At 35.2% G+C, this 22,455-nt stretch overlaps 3 protein-coding genes across 3 annotated transcripts; 1 reads left to right on the top strand and 2 right to left on the bottom strand.

The window, feature by feature from the left end:
* The first annotated feature begins 1,283 nt into the window (after positions 1 to 1,283).
* On the top strand, positions 1,284 to 3,724 carry LOC125198520 (extensin-3-like). Its single transcript, XM_048096834.1, has 2 exons — positions 1,284 to 2,700; positions 2,998 to 3,724. The coding sequence occupies exons 1-2, from the start codon at positions 1,325 to 1,327 to the stop codon at positions 3,722 to 3,724; spliced, it is 2,103 nt and encodes a 700-aa protein (XP_047952791.1). The 5' UTR covers positions 1,284 to 1,324.
* Positions 3,725 to 6,068: 2,344 nt separating this feature from the next.
* Positions 6,069 to 8,931, bottom strand: LOC125200917 (ADP,ATP carrier protein 1, mitochondrial). The gene is made up of 4 exons (XM_048098747.1): positions 8,804 to 8,931; positions 7,231 to 7,734; positions 6,763 to 7,134; positions 6,069 to 6,667 (listed from the first exon to the last, which is right to left on the bottom strand). The coding sequence occupies exons 2-4, from the start codon at positions 7,726 to 7,728 to the stop codon at positions 6,371 to 6,373; spliced, it is 1,167 nt and encodes a 388-aa protein (XP_047954704.1). The 5' UTR covers positions 7,729 to 7,734; positions 8,804 to 8,931; the 3' UTR covers positions 6,069 to 6,370.
* A 1,875-nt stretch (positions 8,932 to 10,806) lies between these two features.
* LOC125218032 lies at positions 10,807 to 13,796 on the bottom strand. Its single transcript, XM_048119629.1, has 3 exons — positions 13,008 to 13,796; positions 11,375 to 11,917; positions 10,807 to 11,095 (listed from the first exon to the last, which is right to left on the bottom strand). Exons 1-3 carry the CDS (start codon positions 13,773 to 13,775, stop codon positions 11,000 to 11,002), a joined length of 1,407 nt encoding a protein of 468 aa, XP_047975586.1. The 5' UTR covers positions 13,776 to 13,796; the 3' UTR covers positions 10,807 to 10,999.
* Positions 13,797 to 22,455: the final 8,659 nt, after the last annotated feature.

Genomic DNA, 22,455 nt, shown 5'->3' with positions numbered 1-22,455 from the left:
AACTTTTTTCTTAAAAAACAACTAATTAGAATAAAAAGGGATTCAATCATTAATCCTTCAACTTTTTTTCTTAAAAAACAACTTATTGACAATGGCGACGTATATTCTTTTCTTTAATAAATTAATTAGTAAACTCCGTCATCATTTAACTGATTTCCTCGCGCTTAAATTTCCATATTAAACTTCACCAGCTACGGAAAATGAGCTACTTAATTGAGTATTTGCAGATTTAATTTTCAAATTATTTATTAGAATGTATACACAGTACTTATTTAATTCAAAGTTTTAATTAATAATTAATACTAATTAATAATTAGTCATTGTTATTTCATAACTAAGCTATACAACTACAGACAATTCATGATTAGATATATGAGAAATGTACTACTACATCGTAATGTTTATATAAAATGGAGTACTTCATGTAAGGGTCTTATTTCAAATAATCTAGTGAATTGCATTTCAAAATCAACCCACACTAATGGTCTCATATTATACTCCCTTCCGTCCCGGCTTAGATGACACATTTCTTGGTCGACACGGGATTTTAGCAGTTATTGGTTAAAGTGTTTAGTTGGAGAGAGAAAATGTGGATGTAAGAATTAAAATAGAAAGAAAAGAAAAATAAATATTTTAATAGGTGTGAAAAAAGTGGTTGGGTATGTTAATTGAAGAGAGAGTTTTAAAAAAGGAAATGTGTCATCTTAGTTGGGACAAACTAAAAGGGAAAACGTGTCATCTTAAGCGGGACGGAGGGAGTAATAAAAAAATACAAAAAGATCACATCTTCATCCCTAACCCCTAATACCCTCCTGCCCTCCTTGAATGCAAAATTCAAGGCCTGCAAATGATTCAAAATTCATTTGTATGAATGCAAGACTTTTTCATCACATACAAATAAAATGTAGTTTAGTTATCATGCGAGCCACTAAATATCAACTTCCCCCACGATGTATACAAATTTTGTGCTCTTTCAATGTCATTTTCGATTTGTTTTAACATCAAGATCATAAAAATCAATCAGAGAATAATATGTCCATTGACATCAACAAAAACAAATTATATATAGCCAATTCAATACTATTTCTAGCGTTGAATAAGATGAGGTATATAAGTTGTTTTTTATTAAATGACTAGTTCTTACTGGCAATACCATAGACATCTACCAACCTTTTAATAAAATAATTTCAATTAGAAAACAAATTGTAGACTCGTTCAATAAATTGTAGGCGAGAATGGCTATATAATGCTATAAGTTGCACTAAGAAAAATCAGAAAACAAAAAAAGATCCATCTCCACAACTAGAGTCTTTCATTAGCAACCATGAAGAGCTTCATGGAACCCCGACTGTGGGTTCTGGTGGCTCTCATCATCACCTTCGCTGCCATGGCCAATGCCGACTCCACGTGGGAGTCCAATTCACCTCATCTTCCCTATGTTTATAGCTCCCCACCTCCACCACCTTACAAGTATGAATCCCCTCCTCCACCGCCTTACAAGTACAAATCACCACCGCCGCCACCTTACAAATACGAGTCGCCTCCACCACCGCCTTATAAGTATAAGTCGCCACCACCACCACCTTACAAATATGCGTCGCCTCCACCACCGCCTTATAAGTATAAGTCGCCACCACCTCCACCTTACAAGTACGAGTCTCCACCACCGCCGCCTTACAAGTACAAGTCATCGCCGCCGCCACCATACAAATATGAATCTCCACCGCCACCACCTTACAAGTATGAATCCCCTCCTCCGCCGCCTTACAAATACAAATCACCACCGCCGCCACATTACAAATACGAGTCGCCTCCACCGCCACCCTACAAATACAAATCACCACCACCACCTCCTTACAAGTATGAGTCTCCACCACCACCACCATACAAGTACAAGTCACCTCCTCCACCCCCATACAAATATGAATCTCCACCACCACCACCTTATAAGTATGAATCACCTCCACCACCATCATATAAATATAAGTCACCACCACCTCCTCCCTATGTTTACAAATCTCCCCCGCCTCCACCTTACAAGTACGAATCACCTCCACCACCACCCTACAAATATAAATCACCACCGCCGCCACCTTATAAGTATGAATCACCTCCACCTCCGCCGTACAAATATGAGTCTCCACCACCACCACCTTACAAGTACAAGTCACCTCCACCACCACCATACAAATATGAATCTCCACCACCACCACCATACAAGTACGAATCACCTCCACCACCACCATACAAATATAAGTCACCACCACCTCCTCCTTATGTGTACAAATCTCCCCCACCACCGCCTTATAAGTACGAATCACCTCCGCCACCACCCTACAAATACAAATCACCACCACCACCTCCTGACAAGTACGAGTCACCTCCACCACCGCCTTACAAATACGAATCTCCACCACCACCTCCATATGTTTACAAGTCTCCACCACCACCGCCGTATAAGTATGAATCCCCACCACCACCACCATACAAGTACGAATCTCCACCTCCGCCTCCGTATGTTTACAAGTCTCCACCACCACCACCATACAAGTACGAGTCTCCACCACCACCTCCATATGTTTACAAGTCCCCACCACCACCGCCCTACAAATATGAATCGCCTCCACCACCACCATACAAGTACGAGTCTCCACCACCACCTCCATATGTTTACAAGTCTCCACCACCACCGCCCTACAAATATGAATCGCCTCCACCTCCACCCTACAAGTACGAGTCTCCACCACCACCACCATACAAGTACGAGTCACCTCCACCACCACCATACAAGTACGAATCTCCACCACCACCTCCATATGTTTACAAGTCTCCACCACCACCGCCCTACAAATATGAATCGCCTCCACCTCCACCGTACAAGTACGAGTCTCCACCACCACCATACAAGTACGAGTCACCTCCACCCCCACCATACAAGTACGAGTCTCCACCACCACCTCCATATGTTTACAAGTCTCCACCACCACCGCCCTACAAATATGAATCGCCTCCACCTCCACCCTACAAGTACGAGTCACCTCCACCACCACCGTACAAATACGAATCTCCACCACCACCACCATATGTTTACAAGTCTCCACCACCACCACCTTACAAGTATGAATCACCACCACCACCACCTTACAAGTATGAGTCACCGCCACCTCCACCTTACTTATACAAGTCTCCACCACCACCACCTTACAAGTATGAGTCACCACCACCTCCTCCATATCTATACAAATCTCCACCACCACCCCCTTACAAATATGAATCGCCTCCACCTCCACCTTACAAATACGAGTCACCACCACCTCCTCCTTATCTTTACAAGTCTCCTCCACCACCACCTTACAAGTACGAGTCACCTCCACCACCACCCTACAAATACGAATCACCACCACCTCCTCCTTATGTTTACAAATCTCCACCACCACCACCGTACAAATACGAATCATCTCCACCCCCACCGTACAAATATGAGTCTCCACCACCTCCCCCTTACAAATACAAATCTCCACCACCGCCACCTTACAAGTACGAATCTCCACCACCGCCGCCATACAAATATGAATCACCCCCACCACCACCCTACATATACAAATCACCACCACCTCCTCCATATGTTTACAAATCCCCACCACCACCACCCTACCTTTACAAATCACCTCCACCCCCATCTTACCTTTACAAATCTCCACCACCTCCACCATACAAGTACTAATCACCCCACTCCCATCATACATCTCCTCATCCAATTTGTTATCATATCTCTTCACCTCCTTCATATCATTTATTTACCAAAACCACCATCATTATTCCATTCAAACAAATCTTGGTTCTTTTCTATTTGCTTCATCATTAATATTGTTAAGATAAAGGTCTCACCTCTCTTCTAGTATCCACAATGCTCAGCATCCTATCAAGGAGTTACGGACAAAAAAGAGTCGGATGATCGATGCTTGTCAATCTTTCACTTCGATCTTAATTGTAACTTATGTTTTTCATGTACTTTATGTATTAATGGATATTTTTACACCAGCGTCTTCCCTCAACATATTGGAGTTTGAAAAACTAAGACTCGTGATCTACAAACCAACTAGTCAGATCCTTATCAAGGGTTGCCAAGCTGATTTAATTATAATTATCATTATACACTAATCACATTTTTACCACATATCTGCAAGGGCCTTTTCAAGTAACAAGAGTAAAATTTGATGAAAATTGTTTGTAACTAATAATTAAGGGGGGCGTGATTCTATAAATTGTTTTACATCTTCTCGAGTGGGGGGAACAAGCCTCCATGTCTATCTCATCTATCATTGGTGGGCAGGGATCGGTTTCTTTTTTTTTCATTTTCAAGATTTTATACTCCATCCTTCTTCTAATTGTCACTTTGTTTCAGGATTCTAAGAAATGCAAAATAAAATAGGCTAAAAAAATTAGTGGAAAATGAATCTCACTTTATTGTACTTTTATGGAATAATAAAATATGTATAATGAGTTTGTGAAATGTGGAATCTATTTATTATTTATGATAAAAAAAAGTAAAAGTGAAAAATTAACGGCGGATAGATGAAAATGACAAAAGTAAACAATTAATGAGAACGGATGGAGTATTATTTTTCTATAGTTACCTGATATGAGTCTAGTCTCTAGTGCTTCAAATCATTAGAGATGAATTATAAAAAATCAACTACGAACTTTTAAAACAATTTAAAAGGATTAATCTTAACATCTACAAATTTGGAAAAAAAAAACAAAGATACCCTCCCCGATTAATGCTTTTCGGTCTTGATTGAGAAAACCTGATATGCGTCACATTCTTTTTATTGACTGAAGAAAAAGAAGTTAACGATGTACTATCAATTACGATCTATGACATTTAGTGAATTTATTGCTTTTATTATGTAATTTGTCAATTTTATCTCAATCTTTAACAATATTAGTTATAGGGATGTGATCAAACGAAAACTCTAAATATTGTACAAACTCAAAACTATGATCTGGACCATTAAAAAATGTGAACAGATCAAAAAAAAACATCAACAGGAAAATGTCAACAGAATTTCAACGGTAGTCAATGATTGATGATGTGTTGATATTGTGTTGACATTAAAATCTTAAAATTTTACACTGTGTTGATATTGTATTGAAACTGTGTTAAAGCTGTATTAAGGAGTTTTGAGTTTGTACGATATATAAGTTTGAATTTTATCACTACCCATTAGCTATATCCCAATCTTTTAATTTATATCAATCAACTTTTAGATTGTTATTTTTATATAATATCATCGTTCACAATTTATTTTCAGAGGAAAACAACACATCATGTCAAGATTTCACTGTTAGAGTGAATTTGCATTGATAAATTGATAGTACAATTTTGAAAAGATTGGGGTAAAATTGATAATTTAAACAGGTTAATAATTGTTGTTCAAATAATAAAAACTAAAATGAAATATTAAAATCATTATGTGCTACTTATATTTAGAGAAAAATAATACTTAAATCATCTTCCAACACATTATGCCGAAACTTAATTGTTAAAGTGAAATTTCGTTGCTAAATTAAAAAAACAATTGTTAAAAAATTGACAATATAAAAAAGTTGGAACAGAATTGGTACAATTACTAAAAATAGAAAAAAAATTGACAATTTTAAAAATTAGAATAAAAAGAGATTCAATCATTTTTCCTTCTATATTTTTCTTAAAAATTAACTTAATGACAATTGCGACGTGCATTCTATTCTTAAATAAATTGTACTCCAGTAAACTCCGTCATCATTTAAATCTAATTAATGTTCTAATAATCTTTTTAATTATCTTAATACACCATTTTGTAAGATCTCTAAAACACTATTCTCTTTTTAGTGCCTCACTGAACACTAGTTAAAGAAGTTATCTACACAATATATATTCATTAACTGATTAAATTATAATTATAAAATTAGGGTAAAATATAATGTTCCCAAATATTATGCATATATTATTTTTTCTTTTGAAAAGAATAGAATCAATAATGATTCCATGATTGTAATAACTTGAAACTGAGACAGAAAGAAACTGAGAAAATGTCAAGTTTTATTTAGCAGAACCTTCTGCAACAAGGCAAAAATGCAACTGTCCCGAGCAAGAAAACTACACGCCTCAAACTCACCTGTCCGAAATCAAGCACCCAGCTGCACTGACAATTATGTCAGCCTACTTATGCAATGTTTACTACCATCCAAAGTTGAATTAAGCAACAGAGTTTGGGGGATAGACATACAACCCCCATAAACAAATTATTATTCAAAATTTAATCAAACCGGTTGTCTTCGATGAAAACCCAAGCCCACGTCGTTGCCGTTATCATCATGAGCATACTTAAGCGCCACCAGAACCGTATTTCTTTCCGAGGACGAGTAACTGCAGCTTATCGTAGCCAGCAAGTACACCAGCACCGGCAATGGCCCTCAGAATGTTTGCTCCGGCTCCCTTGAATAGAGATTTGGCACCTTCATTCTTCAAGATCTGAGAGAACGCATCCAATGAGCTTTTGTATTTTACTGCTTCACCAGACGTCATCATCATACGTCTGCGAACGGTGTCAATTGGGTACGATGCAAGACCAGCACCGTTTGTGATCAGCCAACCCAGAGCAAAGCTAGCAAAGAAACTATCCTGCGACCAACAAATTATTTCAAAGAGGTAGGGGTCAGTACAATCAAAAATGTTCAAATGCAGATGAAGATTCATATATTTAGAGTTATAGATACCTGTAGTGAGCCAGTGAGAAGAACTGGCTTCAATGAATCGTACATTCCAAAGTAGAGACCACGGTAAACAATGATTCCTACACATGATATGTTGAATCCGCGATACAGTCCAGCAATGCCATCGGATGCCAAAGTCTTCCGGTAGACATCAATCAGGCCATTGAACTGCCTCTCTCCTCCCTTCTTTGCAGCCTTGGCATCATTAGCCAATCTAGTACGTGCATAGTCCAGAGAGTAAACAAAGAGGAGAGAAGAAGCACCAGCTGCACCACCTGAAGCCAAGTTCCCAGCAAACCATTTCCAGTAACCATCCCTGTCTTTCTTAAAGTTGAAAAGCCTCTTGAAGTAATCCTTGAATGCAAAATTCAAGGCCTACAAACGATTCAAAAGATTTTATTTAGTACTACTATATACACTAGGGGGGTAAAGTATTACCAGTTTCCAGAAAACAAAAATCATATAACTTGCCTGGGTTGGGAAGTAACGAATCACATTAGCAGTGTTTCCTCTCCACAAAGAACCAAATCCTTCTTCTTTAATTGTTCGCGAGAAACATTCACCGATGCCTCCGTATGGTTTAGATAATCTACCAGTCTTAAGCATTTCATCCTGGTTTTGTATCAGCAGTTTCACACGCTCAATAGGAGCTGCAGCTGTTTTGGACACCGCAGCAGAGACTCCACCCATGAGAAAATCAATGGCAAAGCCAGCAAATCCTTTCTCTGCAGGGGCTTGTGCAAAAACTGGGGAGGCAGTAGACTTGACCATAGAAAGGTCACACGTCATTTGACAGGGATAAGTCAATGCAGTGTTGGTGTAGTTCCCATATTTGAACTGTGATTGATAGAGAGATGGTCGGGGCAGGCTTCCTTCAAATGCTCCAAAACGTTGAGTGGGGGTTGTTCTGTAGAGCTTCCCAGTCACCTTCTGAGCAATGGTGGGATAGTGTGGCTGATCCATAGTCATTTCTTTCTGTGAAAATAAAAAATCCAGCCATCAGACCAAAAAATTAAATAGCTATGGAACAGCCAGAATGAAAAGGAGAGCAACAGAGTAGTGCCTGCCAAAAGTATGGAGACATTATTTGTTAAATAGTGAAAAAATAATAACGGAGACACATCAGTTCATAGAATATCACAGAAAGATAACAATACTATTAAAAACATACAGATAAATTATCATGACGAACATTGGTTCCAGAACAGTACAATAATTCTTCACCGCGTACACACAAACACACACCCATAGATCAACTTCCACAAGGTCATTACATGTTTACAAAAATGAGCTCAAAGATTATGCAGGAAAAAGTGCCATTTATTTATAATACCTCGTAACTATCCAAAAAGAAAAGATGGATTATAAAGATTTTCAATCATGCCCGAAAATGCAAATTCACGACAGCTTAATAACTTAATTAAAATAAAATCTACATCTTGTTGTAAATGAGAATCATCCAATAAACGGAAATAGAAATTTCATAATGACTTCACTAATTAATCCAAAAGGTAATATCTCTGAAACACAGTATGTACAAAATATCAGAAGAATCACAAGATAAAATGGCAAAAAATAGAAATCCCTCATAATTGTGCAAGAAAGTGGCATTCCCATCCCATAAAAACATAGCCAGTCAAACTCACATCCATTTGCGAGAATAATACAGTAACCGTTATTTAGTTTTCACAGAAGTATATAACTGAAACTGAAACTGAAATTGAAACTAAAACATCGGAATTAATCGAATAAATTCAATAATGATAAGAAGTTCATGAAATCAGTTGAAGATACTGATTCATGAAAAAAAACAGCACGATTTGCATTTACATCCATCAGATCTACTATTTGAGTGAACAAATATACGAAATGAAAGCAACAATCAAGGCAAATTACAAAAGGATTCTTCAAGCACACAATACACTACACAAAGTTAAAGGAACAAGCAGATCGCTGTATATTAAAGTGAAGTTCCGAAACCAATCCAGCTGCAGAATTTATTCCGATGAATTTAGAGAATCGAAGGATGTGAAAATTGTGGTACCTTCGCGAAGACGATGAGAGACAGAGAGAACTCCGCCTTGACCTAACAATTTGTCACGCGAAAAAAAGGGGCTTGAGGCAAGTGCACTTTTAAATAGTGGCTACTTTCCCTTTCTTTTTTATTTTTCATTTTTCATTTCTTTTTTCGAAAATAAGTACTCTCGTCCCTAAAATTTTATTACTTTTTTTTCATTTCTATCCGTCCCACAAAATTCATCACATTTCACTTTTTGCTATTTTTAGTAATAGACCCTACATTCCACTAACTTATTCTCACTCACATTTTATTACTCTCTCCGTCCCTATTAATTGTCACTCTTCTTCATTTCGATCTGTCCTTTAATAATTGTCACACTTCAGTTTTACCATAAATAATAAGTAGGTCTCACATTCCACTAACTTATTTCACTCATATTTTAATATAAAATTAATATAAAAAAAGTGAGTCTCACATTCCACTAACTTTTTTAACCAACTTTTCTTTACATTTTGTGGGACAAAATTTGAAACACGGAGGGAGTAATTAGATCATTGAAATAAAATCATAATGAATCAAGCAAAAATGGTAACTTAAGAGTTTTAATTGGTGTTTTTTCGTTACTACCGATATTTAGAATAGTACTCCTATTTTAAATTTATGGATTTATTTTTATTTTTATAAATAGTAGTAATAGAATATAACTTAAGGAGTCACAGCTTAATGTCTTTTAAATCATTACGTATATATGAGTATGTTCGTGTTAAAATAACAATATCTAAAGTAACATCATACCACCATTCCTAGTCAATTATTTGTACATGTGGATGAATAATCAGTTGCCATGTCGTAATCATAAAAAATGTTCAAGAGTAAATTTTCGAGGACTGCAATATCCAATACGCTAGACTGCAATTTTTCCCGTCTGCAATATCTAATACGCTAGACTGCAATCTATAGATTGCAGTCTAGCGTTTATACCATTGCAATCTAGCGTTTATAATATTACAGTCTAGCGAATTAATATAAAAAAAGTGAGTCTCACATTCCACTAACTTTTTTAACCAACTTTTCTTTACATTTTGTGGGACAAAATTTGAAACACGGAGGGAGTAATTAGATCATTGAAATAAAATCATAATGAATCAAGCAAAAATGGTAACTTAAGAGTTTTAATTGGTGTTTTTTCGTTACTACCGATATTTAGAATAGTACTCCTATTTTAAATTTATGGATTTATTTTTATTTTTATAAATAGTAGTAATAGAATATAACTTAAGGAGTCACAGCTTAATGTCTTTTAAATCATTACGTATATATGAGTATGTTCGTGTTAAAATAACAATATCTAAAGTAACATCATACCACCATTCCTAGTCAATTATTTGTACATGTGGATGAATAATCAGTTGCCATGTCGTAATCATAAAAAATGTTCAAGAGTAAATTTTCGAGGACTGCAATATCCAATACGCTAGACTGCAATTTTTCCCGTCTGCAATATCTAATACGCTAGACTGCAATCTATAGATTGCAGTCTAGCGTTTATACCATTGCAATCTAGCGTTTATAATATTACAGTCTAGCGTGGTGTCATAGTGTCACTTTAAAAGGTGTTGTCATTTTAACACACCCATATATGAGTACACACGTCGGATCTCCTCCATGACCTCCACACTTGCATTGCACCAATCCAACACAAATTTAGGCTAATTCTAAAAAATAAATATAATGGTCCAAAAACGTTTAGAAAGGTTTTTGAACTGATATACCTAGCGGTGCATGTTGTGAATTTATATATTCTAATAAAGTGATTATATTTATATATAGACTCGTAACCAAGATGTTTGTAGTCTTGTAGATGAAAAATCACCGATTGTATAGTTGTACAATATCACTTGGTCTGAATTAAGAAACTTGTTCTTCGATTTACAAATATTCAACTAGGGGGAACTCTCCAGATAACTTGATCGAGCATTCAAAGCCAGCTAACTGAAGCCAACAATATCAAACACCTTCTCTCATCAAATAATTTTGAATAAACATTTATAAACCCCTTCTCTCATCAAATGGAAAAGGCTTGAAACTAGATTGAAACAAAAAAAATTAACAAATACCTTCTCACATCAATTCACACCATAACTCTAATTCTATTCAAAAGGGTACATTTAAAAAACTCATCTAGATACAGTTGAAATCCTCCCACATTTTGGTGCAAAATTAAGCTATGATCTCATCTATCTTGCATTCCCTAAGTCCAACTTCCATTTTCCCACCATTCACCCGAACAATATCACAACATTCACATCTATCAATCTGCAATAAGAATCAAACAAACTAACATAAGATCACCATTTCAGTACACACAAGCTTGTATAAAGAGCTATACTGAACAATCATACCAAATGAAAACATATTCAACTAGGACTCAATTTGATTTTTGTATAATTTTCTGATGTCACAAAAAATAACATATACCATAACTTATTTTTAAAATTATGTTCACTTGTAGGATTTTAAAACTGGTATGCACGAATGATTTTTTCTGCGTCCACCACTGTACTGTTAGCATGTGTGTGTGTGTTATATATATACCTGGAGGCGTTTTTTTGTTGGTGAAATCACTTTAATCTTAGTTATAGTATCAGCGGGGTGGTTGCCGGCGGAGGAACAAGGAGGCAAGCCTCGGGGGCGGGCGCGTTTATACGTTGTCACAATGTGATGAGGTGAAGCGGTCTTGGAGACGGATTGAAGGAAGAAGAAATGAGGCTTTTCACAAGAGTCGTTGGACTGCGGGCGCGTGTTGAACATGTAGAAAGGGTGTTCCTTGCCACTCGCCCACGGAGTGAACGTTTCGATGGGTAATTGTAGGTAGCTCCGTGGCATTATTCTCTCGTATATTTGTGCAGAGTAACCCCACGACACGGAGATAGACCAGTTGGTTTTCTTGTGGTAGCAGATGGTTTGCTGAAGTAGCCGGGACTGGTCAGCGTCGGCCGCCTTCATGAGGTGGCGCGTGGATTGCATGCGATCCATGGAAGGGAATATGGGATCCATTGCGTCGAAGTGATGGAAGGTCATCAGAGGAGTTTGGGGATGGGCTGATAGATAACCTGAGAAGTCTCCGTGTAAATCAACCTGCAAAATTTAGTCACCGGTTGATTAAATAAAATTGTAGACTTACATTACTTAAAAATAGTCGTAGTAGTTATAATTCATCATTTGTTCATTTTATAATTATTGTGTGTACGTAGTATTCCTCCATCCCATAATAAGAGTCATATTTTGTCATTTCTGTCTGTCCCACAATAAAAGTCTTATTTTACTTTACCATAAATGGTATATAGACTCTACATTCCACTAACTTATTCCACTCATATATTATTATAAAACTACTATATATAAGTGAGACCCACATTTTACTGACTTATTCAACTCACTTTTATTTATATTTCTTAAAACTCGTGCCCAAATCAAATAGGACTCTGGGACGGAGGAAGTATAATATATCAGCAAATTAATGCTCGATCTGTTGTATCTTTAATTATTTCAAGATGCATTACCATTTATTGCTGAATGAAATTGTAACTTAATTATAAGGTCATCGAAAATCATATGTGGACACCATGGCCGACAAGTTAACGATATCGTCTATTCAATTGTGAATTGAAGTATAAAGGTCTGAAATTATTATAGTACTATAATAATGATAAATATATTTGATATGTTGTACGTATTTGATATGTTGTACGTATAACTTTTTTTTGCAAAAACATCTATCATCAAAACAAATCATAGAAATTTCAACATTTCAAATACAAAATATGAAAAACACAACCTAATCGTTTTTTTTTTCGCTTCCATCAATGCGTCTATTCATGAAGAAAACAACGTTGAAAAATATCAACAATATATTATACATTGACGACCAAATTTATTTGTCACGTAATAATCCTAAACAATTTTAAACTTCATAATTTTTGTGAATGACTCTAAAATTGCTAAACAACCGGTTTTTATCAAAAAAATCATCATTATTCCGACACAATGAAATTACTATTAAATTGATTTCAATTTAATGATTCCATTTCCAATGTGTAATAAATCCAAATCATATTTGACATGATTGAATCTTCCAACATGAGATTGTCCTATTCCAGATTCAGTTGATCTCTTATCCATATATAACTCAAAACCGTTAAACAAAACAAAAACAAATCAAACTAACCTGGTGAATCCCTTTATGAGGAGTGAGGCTGACTCCAACATCAGCAATGCACGCCATACTAATCCAATCCGCAGACCAGCCACCCGCGTACCTAATCAAGCACCTATCCATGTCCCTCACCAGCGCTGCCGCCAGCGGGTAGCTCATCACGATCCCCCCGCCCCCAAACGCCTGGTCGAACGAGTACCAGAAGTTGGATATCACGCTCTCCGAGTGCCACCCAAGATAATAGTACTTCCTATGATCCAGCTCCGCCAGCACGTCCACCACGTTCTCCACGAACACCACCGTGTCGTCGTCCCCCATCACCACCCACCTCACCCCCTCCCGCTCCTCCCTCAGCAGCTCCACCAGCCCGTGCACCATCCTCGGCATCAGCTCGAACCGTGGCTTCGTCTCCCGGAACAGCTCCGAGATATTGTCCACTATTTTGTACGGAGGGGCGGTCCTGGGCCAGGGGAGGAGCTCTGGAGGCGGGGCCCGGTCCAGGATCACGTACCCGCGGGTCTTGTTGGGCCGCCACCACGCCTCCAGGTAGCCCCTCCGGTGGGGCCACGTTGGGACGGACCCCATCATGCCGAAGGCTATGTGGCTCAGGTTGGTCCGATGGTCGTTGGCCGCCTGTGGCCGCGGTGGGGCCGGGACCGACACGAGTAATTGGTGGGGCTTTTGGGTGGTGACGATCAAATTGAGAAATAGGCCTATGACTACAAGGGTTTTCCATAAGGTGCAGCTTGTTAAGAAATTTTTTAAATGTTGAGACGCCATTATTTTGATTTGTGTTGGAGTTATTAGTTTTACTTTTATGAAGAGTCAGTAGTGATTAAGTATTTCGTTTTGGAGCACATTGATTTGTCAACTCTATGGGGATTTCTTTTGATTAATGCGTATATCACAATCACATGGCTCTGACTAATACTTTTCTGGCAATGTTGATCCAGGAAAAAAAATTAAGTGCCAGCCATAGAAGAAAAGGTATAATAAGGAAACGTGTATTAGTTTATAATCGCTTTGGCAGAAATTGACTCAAATATTGTGCAACTTGAATATGTTAAATCGAACGGTATAATAGGGTCTTCTCTTCTCATTGGTTGCTAGTATTATTAGAATAATTTAGGGTCTTCTCTTTGGTTGTAAGTCTATACAATTATAATTCAATAATGAGGGTGTCAATTTGGAAGTGTGATTGAAAATGATTTCATGTATAATTTTGTCATAAAATACTAATTAATGGTAATCAAATTAAATAACACCAAAATTCAAACTCAATTATTCATATCTTTATATAATCTTCTTGATTCTATTTCTCTTGATTCATTGTTAACATTGGTCTTAAATTACTAACCTTTCAAATTGTGCAAATTTCCCATGACAATTCTTTTTGTCCATGCTTTAAATCGACGTACATGTCGTTTTTAATCCGATGTATAGGCCTAAAATGGACAAGTAATCGCATTGACTCTCTCACTTTCGAAGAAAAAAAGAGGAAGAGAAGAGGGTGCAAAATGCATATTCTCCTCTATTTTACATCAAAGAGAGAATTCATCATTCCTGGACTCAATCTGCCAAATCTGTTGTAGTGTTATGTTGAAAATAAATAGAGAAGTAAGAGAAAATTCAGTTGTTCGGATACGCATATTTAAAAATGAATAAGAAGGAAAAGATTCTTCATCTAAAATCTCTGTTTCATTAAAATATTACACGACTCACGACACCCCAATAATATTTGAGAAATATACGCATTTTATTATAAATAGCAAATTCTATTAAAATATTTGTTTTGACCAGAAACACAGTAAAGACACGATCAATCGATCGAATAAACACGTTGGAACATGTTTAACGTGGAATCATGTGTATATGCGTAATATACGGGGGTATGTATATATCAATGAAATTTTGAGTTAGGAAAAGGATCGAGTTATAGATAAACCTGTTTTTATTTTATATTTTGGGTCATCATTTTTTCAATATTTACCCACTGCTAGTAGTAAGTAATAACTCCTTATTTCTTGTCAAATCATCGTTGCAATATTTGTCAAATGGGATGTAATGAATTGCTAACTAATTACTAATCCCAAATTGAGACCAATTTTCAACTATTAGATTAGAAGATCTTGTGGTTAATATGATGCCAAGTGTAATATATTTTAAATTTAAATAATTATTAATTAAATTAAAAGGGTATTAATGTCAAATCCTATATGTAGTAATTATAACTAACTACTTTCTCTCTCCTCAAAATCATCTTAAATCTTTAAATTTACGTAACTCTCTCAATTTAAATTATTTTTTCGCAAAAAATATATCAAATTAAAGATAATTTAATAAGGATTCCAACGAGATCTCAATTGCATATGTTCCGACGATGTTCGGGTGATGAAATTTGATAAATTATATTTCAATTTTCGTACATGTTGATAAGCAGCTATTTTCAACAAATGTAACAAAAAATCTCAATATATTGTAGGCAAAATCTCAATATTATGCATGTCCAATCTCAATAAAAATGTGTTGATATTCCAATGTCATATTGTATTTGTAATACACAATGTTGATATAAAAAAACACTCACGAAAATCATATGATAACATAATGACGATATTACCCTTTTGTTGATATTTTGTCTACTATTTATTGAGATTTTGTGAGCTTTAATCTCATCCACTCATTTTAAAATCCAATGGTGGAGATTTAGTCTTGATTTTGGATTAGGGTGCTAAAAGCATTAGAATAGGACCCTTTGTCAAATTATATTTCAGAGATTGTGCTATATTTACTCAATAATTTTTACTGTCAAATCACTTTTAAGCGATAGTGTTATATTTAACCAATGATTTTAAAGGTTATAGTTTGATATAGTTTGAAAGGATGTTATTTGTTCAATGACCTGTAAATATTGTATTAAGATAGTAAAACTTATATATTATAATATAGGAGTGCATTAAAATGACAACAGCTCTTAAAATAATATCATACCACCATTCATAATCAATCATTTGTACACGCGGACGAATAATCAGTTGTCATGTGGCAATCATAAAAAATGCTCAAGGGTAAAATTCTCGGCCAGCAATATACAACACTATATACAACAATTTTTTTTCGGCCAGCAATATCCAACACAGCGTTATACTATTGCTGTTTAGCGTTTATAATATTGCTGGATACGTGGTGGTATGGTGTCACTTTAAGAGGTATTAACATTTTACACAAATCTTGTAATATATATTAATATAATATTATATTTTAAACTACTTTTTTATTGGTATTGTATATAGAGTAAATGAGTAATTAATAGATTTATGTAGATTTTATTGTATGTATAATTCAACAATTTTGCTTTATTTATGAAAAACTTAATTTTATTAGTAGGTAGAAGTACTTTTTTAGTCATCCCAAAGTGTTTATTTCAATTATTCTTGATTAGATTAAATTTGCTTGATATGCATTTAATTCTTGAGTACAGAGTTGTCAACTGGGTCAGGCTGGCCCGGCCCACCAGTGAAACGAAGCGAGCCTGGGCTGGGCTCATTAGTTGAGATGGGCTCCAATTGGGTGAAGCCCAGCCCAGGCTCGGACCCATCAGAGGCCCACCTTCTATAATTAGTGTTTTTTAATGTAATTAGGTGGTTAATTACTAATAATATTATATTTCCCTATTTATGCATGTCATCTTGTGCACGAGATTGTCTATTATTCCATTTTTTTTAGTGTCTCCGAATGGATTCAAACACTAATAGTTTAATATTAACAAAAGTTTCCTACTAAATCATGATTGCGACATTCAATTTTGACTATATCTAATTTTTTTCTTATATTTTTTTTATCTAAGAGGTAAAAAAGATGGTTTTGAACTTTAACTTTAAGAATATTACGTATTCAAACCTTGATATTTGATATATAATTATAAAATTTTTTTAATTTGTTAGGTTCAAGTATTATAAAATGCACCATCAACTCATGTGTCATTATCTACTAACAAAACTAACAATATTGGTTATTCCTTTAGTCACTTTCTTTTAAATAGAATAAAGAATATGAAAAATATTGTTAATACAAAGTCAATAAAATGAACTTAAACACATTATTTAAATTTAGATTTAGTTAATGAGATATAAATACAAGTTATATGTTTTATTTTTGCATATAATACATTTACGATATTTTAAAAATACATAAACACAAAATTATATAAAGTCCAGCCCAGCCCAGCTCAGCCCGGGCCCACATGGCAAGTGGGCCTGGGTCGGGCTAAGCAAAATTTAAAAAAGCCCGGCGCAGCCCAGCCCGCCTCAGACATGGGCATGGGGCTGGCTGGCCAGCCTGGCCCACTTGACATCTCTACTTGAGTACTACTCCCTCCGTTCCGCTTAAGATGACACATTTCCTTTTTGGAAACTTTCTTTTTCTAATTAATACACTCAACCACTTTTTCTCACTCCTATTAAAATATTCAATTTTCTTTATCTCTCTACTTTAATACTTACACTCACATTTCTCTCTCCAATTAAACACTATAATCAATAACTCCTAAAATCTCGTGCCAGCTAAGAAATGTGTCATCTTAGCCGGGACGAAGGGAGTAGTAGTACACATATAAAAGTATCTCGTTATTTTTAAGATCTTCAAGACAAAAAAAAAAACGTTTTCCTACGACTAATTTTGATGACAAAAACATTGAGAGATATATGCAACTATTAACGATGGTAGAGCTAAAATTTTCTTCTTCATGGGCCTCCCACTGCAAAATTCCTGGCTCTGCCACTGGTGTCGGATGCAGTGGAGGAGCTCGAGGAACTGAAACCCAATTTGGGGCAATCGATATTTCATCCTCAATAATCATGTTGTGTAATATAATACATGCATACATAATATCAGTAAGTACTTTCTTGAATAAATATGCATCGAATCTTTGATGATTGTAAAATAGTATGTTGGATGTCGAATGCATGGGCGTATCTAGTAAAGGCTTTGAAGGGGCATTTGCCCCACCTCATATTTTCTACTCCATGTATATTTTACTGATTGTAAAAAAAAATTCTATTAATTTCTCAATAAATGCCGCTCCTCAAATTCTTAAATTTTCTTTATAGATAAATTTGCCCCCGTCCCTGCAAATTCTTGGCTCCGCCCCTGGTCGAATGCATGTTCTACCTCTATATGCGCAACCTAGCTTCAATGGAAATAGATCTATATTTGGCTCGTTTAGGCACAAAAATGATTTCACGAATGTCGGCCACCACGGATAAATGTCACCGACGAGATAGTGCCTCATATTTAGGGAGCGCGAATTGCATCACTAGAGCTCTAGTGTTCAAATGTCACTTGAGATGTTTGAGTGACATTAGTGTCATTGTTGGAACTGGGTTCACAAAAAATGTATGCAAATCGCGAGACAGTAGTCAGAGACTGCTTCTAGTACAATAATTGGATGGGAGCCTTTATGAACGGTATATGTCTCCTCTATGTCATTGGAAAAATTTTCCAATAACAAAGTATGTAATCAATGTTGTCAAGCATGTCAGGGACTGTGGTGTGCTTTGTGGAGATGTTTTCATGTATTCTACGCAGATTGCATCGCAAATGCCCCTAGCAAAAATAATTTTATCATTCTCACACAATGGCACAATGGTCTCGCAATGTGAAAATACTTTGTCGGACATATCAGAATTTATGTCGGTCGCGACCTGTCGGTTTGCCGATGTACACTTTTATAGAATTGAAAGGCCTTGAAGGCTAAGCTCGTCCGGTCGTTGGTGGAATTATTCTTCTCATGCTGCAATGGTATTTGCTAGGCACAAGAATTAATTTTCGCATATAAGAAATTGACGATGAAATACATCTTCCCAGCATCGCGACTTGTCGGTGAAATAATGTACTAAGTTGAATACTCACTCCCATAAAAATAGGGATTTTGGAAATATGTATTTTAAATGCAAAATTGGTAAGCTAAGAGAGAGAGAAAAAAAAAAGAAGGATTGGGTATTATTAGTGGCGAATGAGGTTCAACTTATAAAAGAGAAAAACTTGCCAAAAATAGAAGTGAACTAATTTTGTAGGACATCCAGAAATGAAAAGGGAAGACTATTTTTATGAGACGAAAAGAGTTAAATAAGGTGATTAATATCCTAATCATCCAAACTCTCCTCGTTGCGTTGACATAATATTTGAGATTGATAATTGTAAGAGAAAACAGAGCAAAATGATTAAAAAAATTAATGAAGGATATGGTAGTTGAGAAAAATAGAAGGGGTGGACGGGGATAGTTATAGGAGACATGTCTAAAATTTTTTTGAAAAAATAAATGAAACGCGACCATTGTTATGCAGCACGATTTAGTTTCATTTTTTTAAATAACAAAATTCTGAGATATTCATATTTGCGTGGATACGCGCCCAGTATATATGCATCCAGTGGCGGACGCAGGAATTTTTTGTAGTAGGGGCTTCACTACATAATACTTTTTTCAGTCCCTAAAAATGGAACCTTTCCTTTTTGGTCTGTCATCCAAAAATTAAAAAAAAAATTAAAAAATTAATCTCTAATAAGGTGGGACCCATTTTATACTAAAACACTTTTTCTTTCTATATATATTTTACTTTACCAATTTTGCATTAAAAGTCATGTGATTTCAAAAGTTTTTAGTGGACGAAGTGAGTATATAGAAAAAAATAATAATACTACTCTCCTTAATGACTTGTTTTCCTTTTTGAACGCCCCATCTAAATTGACATGTTTTTTTTTAAATATAAACTCTATCATCTTTAATTTTTTCTAATTTACTGAACTCTTACACTACTAAAATCTCATGTCTAAAATAAAACCTCACTATAAAAATGTAAACTTCCAAATTTCTTGAACTTAAACTCTAACCTAGCATAAAAATTTTAACTCTAACATTTTAAAATCGAGTAAATCAATCGTAAGTTAATCATTTTGTCAATACATCACAAAACTTTATTTGAATTGAAAAGGAAAATTTAGAAGAATTGAACTTACTCCATAATAAATTTTCATGGATTATATATGTGGGAGTAAGTTGGAAGCTACTAACATATCCTACGAGTAATTTTTTGTCGACCTCAATTAATATGATTTACTCTAACTTTAAAGGACTTCCAATTTAATCCTGTTTTAGTGAATAGAAACCGGGTATTTTACTTAGAAACCGGGTAATGTCAATTGACACAGTAAGCACAAGTTTCAAAAAAGCAATTATACATCACTTTTTAAACAATATTTTATAATATTATAATTGTCATCTTCTTCTTCCAGACCAATGTTTTAAAAACCGGACCGGACCGGCCGGTTCGACCGGTCGGACCGCGAACCGGTAGGTAGTCCGATCCGGTTCACTCCTTTAAACCACCAATGCATTGAACCGCCGTGAACCAGCAGAACCGGTCGGCCGGACCGGTTGGACAGTGAACCGGAAACCGGTTTAATATTGTGTTGTGTTAAAAATTTTTAAAATTTGTTGTTGGTAGAGGTTGAACTCATGACCTCTCTTCTACATAAGAAGACCTCTACCACTCCACCACATGAGCTCATTGAAAAATTTGAACATCAAATATTTTTATACATTAACCATTAAATTTTTATCTACAAAAACTAATAATTCATTTTAATTTTATATTCTTTAATATAATTGTTAATTATAATATAAATAATTATCATCCTCTATATTTTAATGATGCTCTACTTACCATCTATATTTTAATATTTTTATGTATTAAAATAGATGATGTTTATTAACATCAATGAATATTTTTATCTAAACTTAATACCTAATTTGTATTTAATTATAATATTATTTTACGAAATAAATTTTCTTAAATTAATAAACATCATCTATTTTAATACATAAAAATATTAAATTTCTTAATAATATATAATATATGTGTTTATTATATAATATATGTGTTTATTATATATTCCGGTTTAACCAATGGTTCGACCAGTGAACCGGTTGAACCAGTGAACCAGTAACGACGCCGGTTCGCCGGCCGATCCGATTTTTAAAACATTGTTCCAGACGAAGCGGCCATTTTTTCTTCTGTAAACTTTGATTTGTAGATCCAGTTCAGCCCTTTTAATCATCATTTTTTTGTTGATTTAGTCTTCAATAGTACTATTTTGGTGAGGGCTGAAGCTTAGTTTTAACAGTTTAAAAAAAAATTGGAATGGAAAAATAGATAAAAAAATTTTTTGGGGAAGGGCTTAAGCCCTCCCCTCTCTCTTACTGTGTCCGCCCGTGAATGCATCAGTACATCACACATGTCATTGAATGGCCACGAGGGGGAGGGCACGTAGCGTGATGTCCGCCCCTCTTCGTTTGCTAAAGAGCACTACGTTTTCTGCAATGGTCCCTTCCTAGGTGACGTGATCGCGCGGATGTTCTTGGAATTAGCATTGTCTAAATATCAAGTAATGTTAAGTTAGGTCTCTTTGTATCGCCTCAATTAGATTCCTTCATTGCATTGGACTAATTTAGAATGTATATTGTGCTTAATTATATGATTATTTCAGCCCAACCCAACGATAGCATGGGCTGGTTTTGTTAGCTAATACTAGAACCCTATTGTTGAGCCCAACTAGCGAAATAAGAACACGAAACCATTTGTTAAATTAGAAATTTAATTAATACTTTTGGTGATCACCAAATAAGGCAGCGAAGGACATATTCATGACTCTAATGGTTGGTGCCTAAAGAAGAGGTGGTGGCTGCTTTGCTTGAAGGAGTGCTTAATCACTAACTAATTGTTCGGTGACCAAATCAAAAGGATAATTTAATATTAGTACTAACAATTAACATCGTTAAGTTAGAAGCTCAATTAATTTCTTTTTCAAATCCCTTTTCATATCGAAACAATGAATTCGTGATATTAAAATTTTGGTACTCACATCACGTAACTTTCAAAAAAATTTATTTTTTGCATGGACTTCAAAATTGACAAATAAGATTTCAAATTTTAAAGTATTATAATATTTTTAATTAAAAAAATAATCAAAAAATAATCGTACTTTTATTTCTTAAAATAACCCGTATCCAACCCTAACCCAGTCCGAAATCATCGGGTTCTTATTGAGTCGACCCGATAATGACCCAAACCTAATAAAGCTTGACCCAAACCCATTAATTTCGTGCGTGTTCGTATCGGGTTATCGTGTCGTGTTAAAAATTGCCAACCATACTTTTGATAATTAATATTTTATTATATTTTTCCTTCAACCATATATTTTTAATAGGTCAACATTCTTCGCATGTGTCAATAATTTTTCAAATACTAATGGAATGAACCCAATACTATATGAATTAACATTATATATTCCATTTTTCTCTAAAAATAAGCCCATAAATGCGTAGTTCGGAAAACTGAAACATTGAAATGACAAAGAAAGTTCCCTAACACCAGAAAAAAGAACTGGCAAATAAAGTTGTTCA

This window comes from Salvia hispanica, chromosome 1 (genome assembly GCF_023119035.1).
Source record: "Salvia hispanica cultivar TCC Black 2014 chromosome 1, UniMelb_Shisp_WGS_1.0, whole genome shotgun sequence".
NCBI lineage: Eukaryota > Viridiplantae > Streptophyta > Magnoliopsida > Lamiales > Lamiaceae > Salvia > Salvia hispanica.
The sequence above is the reverse complement of the archived record's forward strand: the minus strand, read 5'-3'. Positions and strand labels throughout refer to the sequence as shown.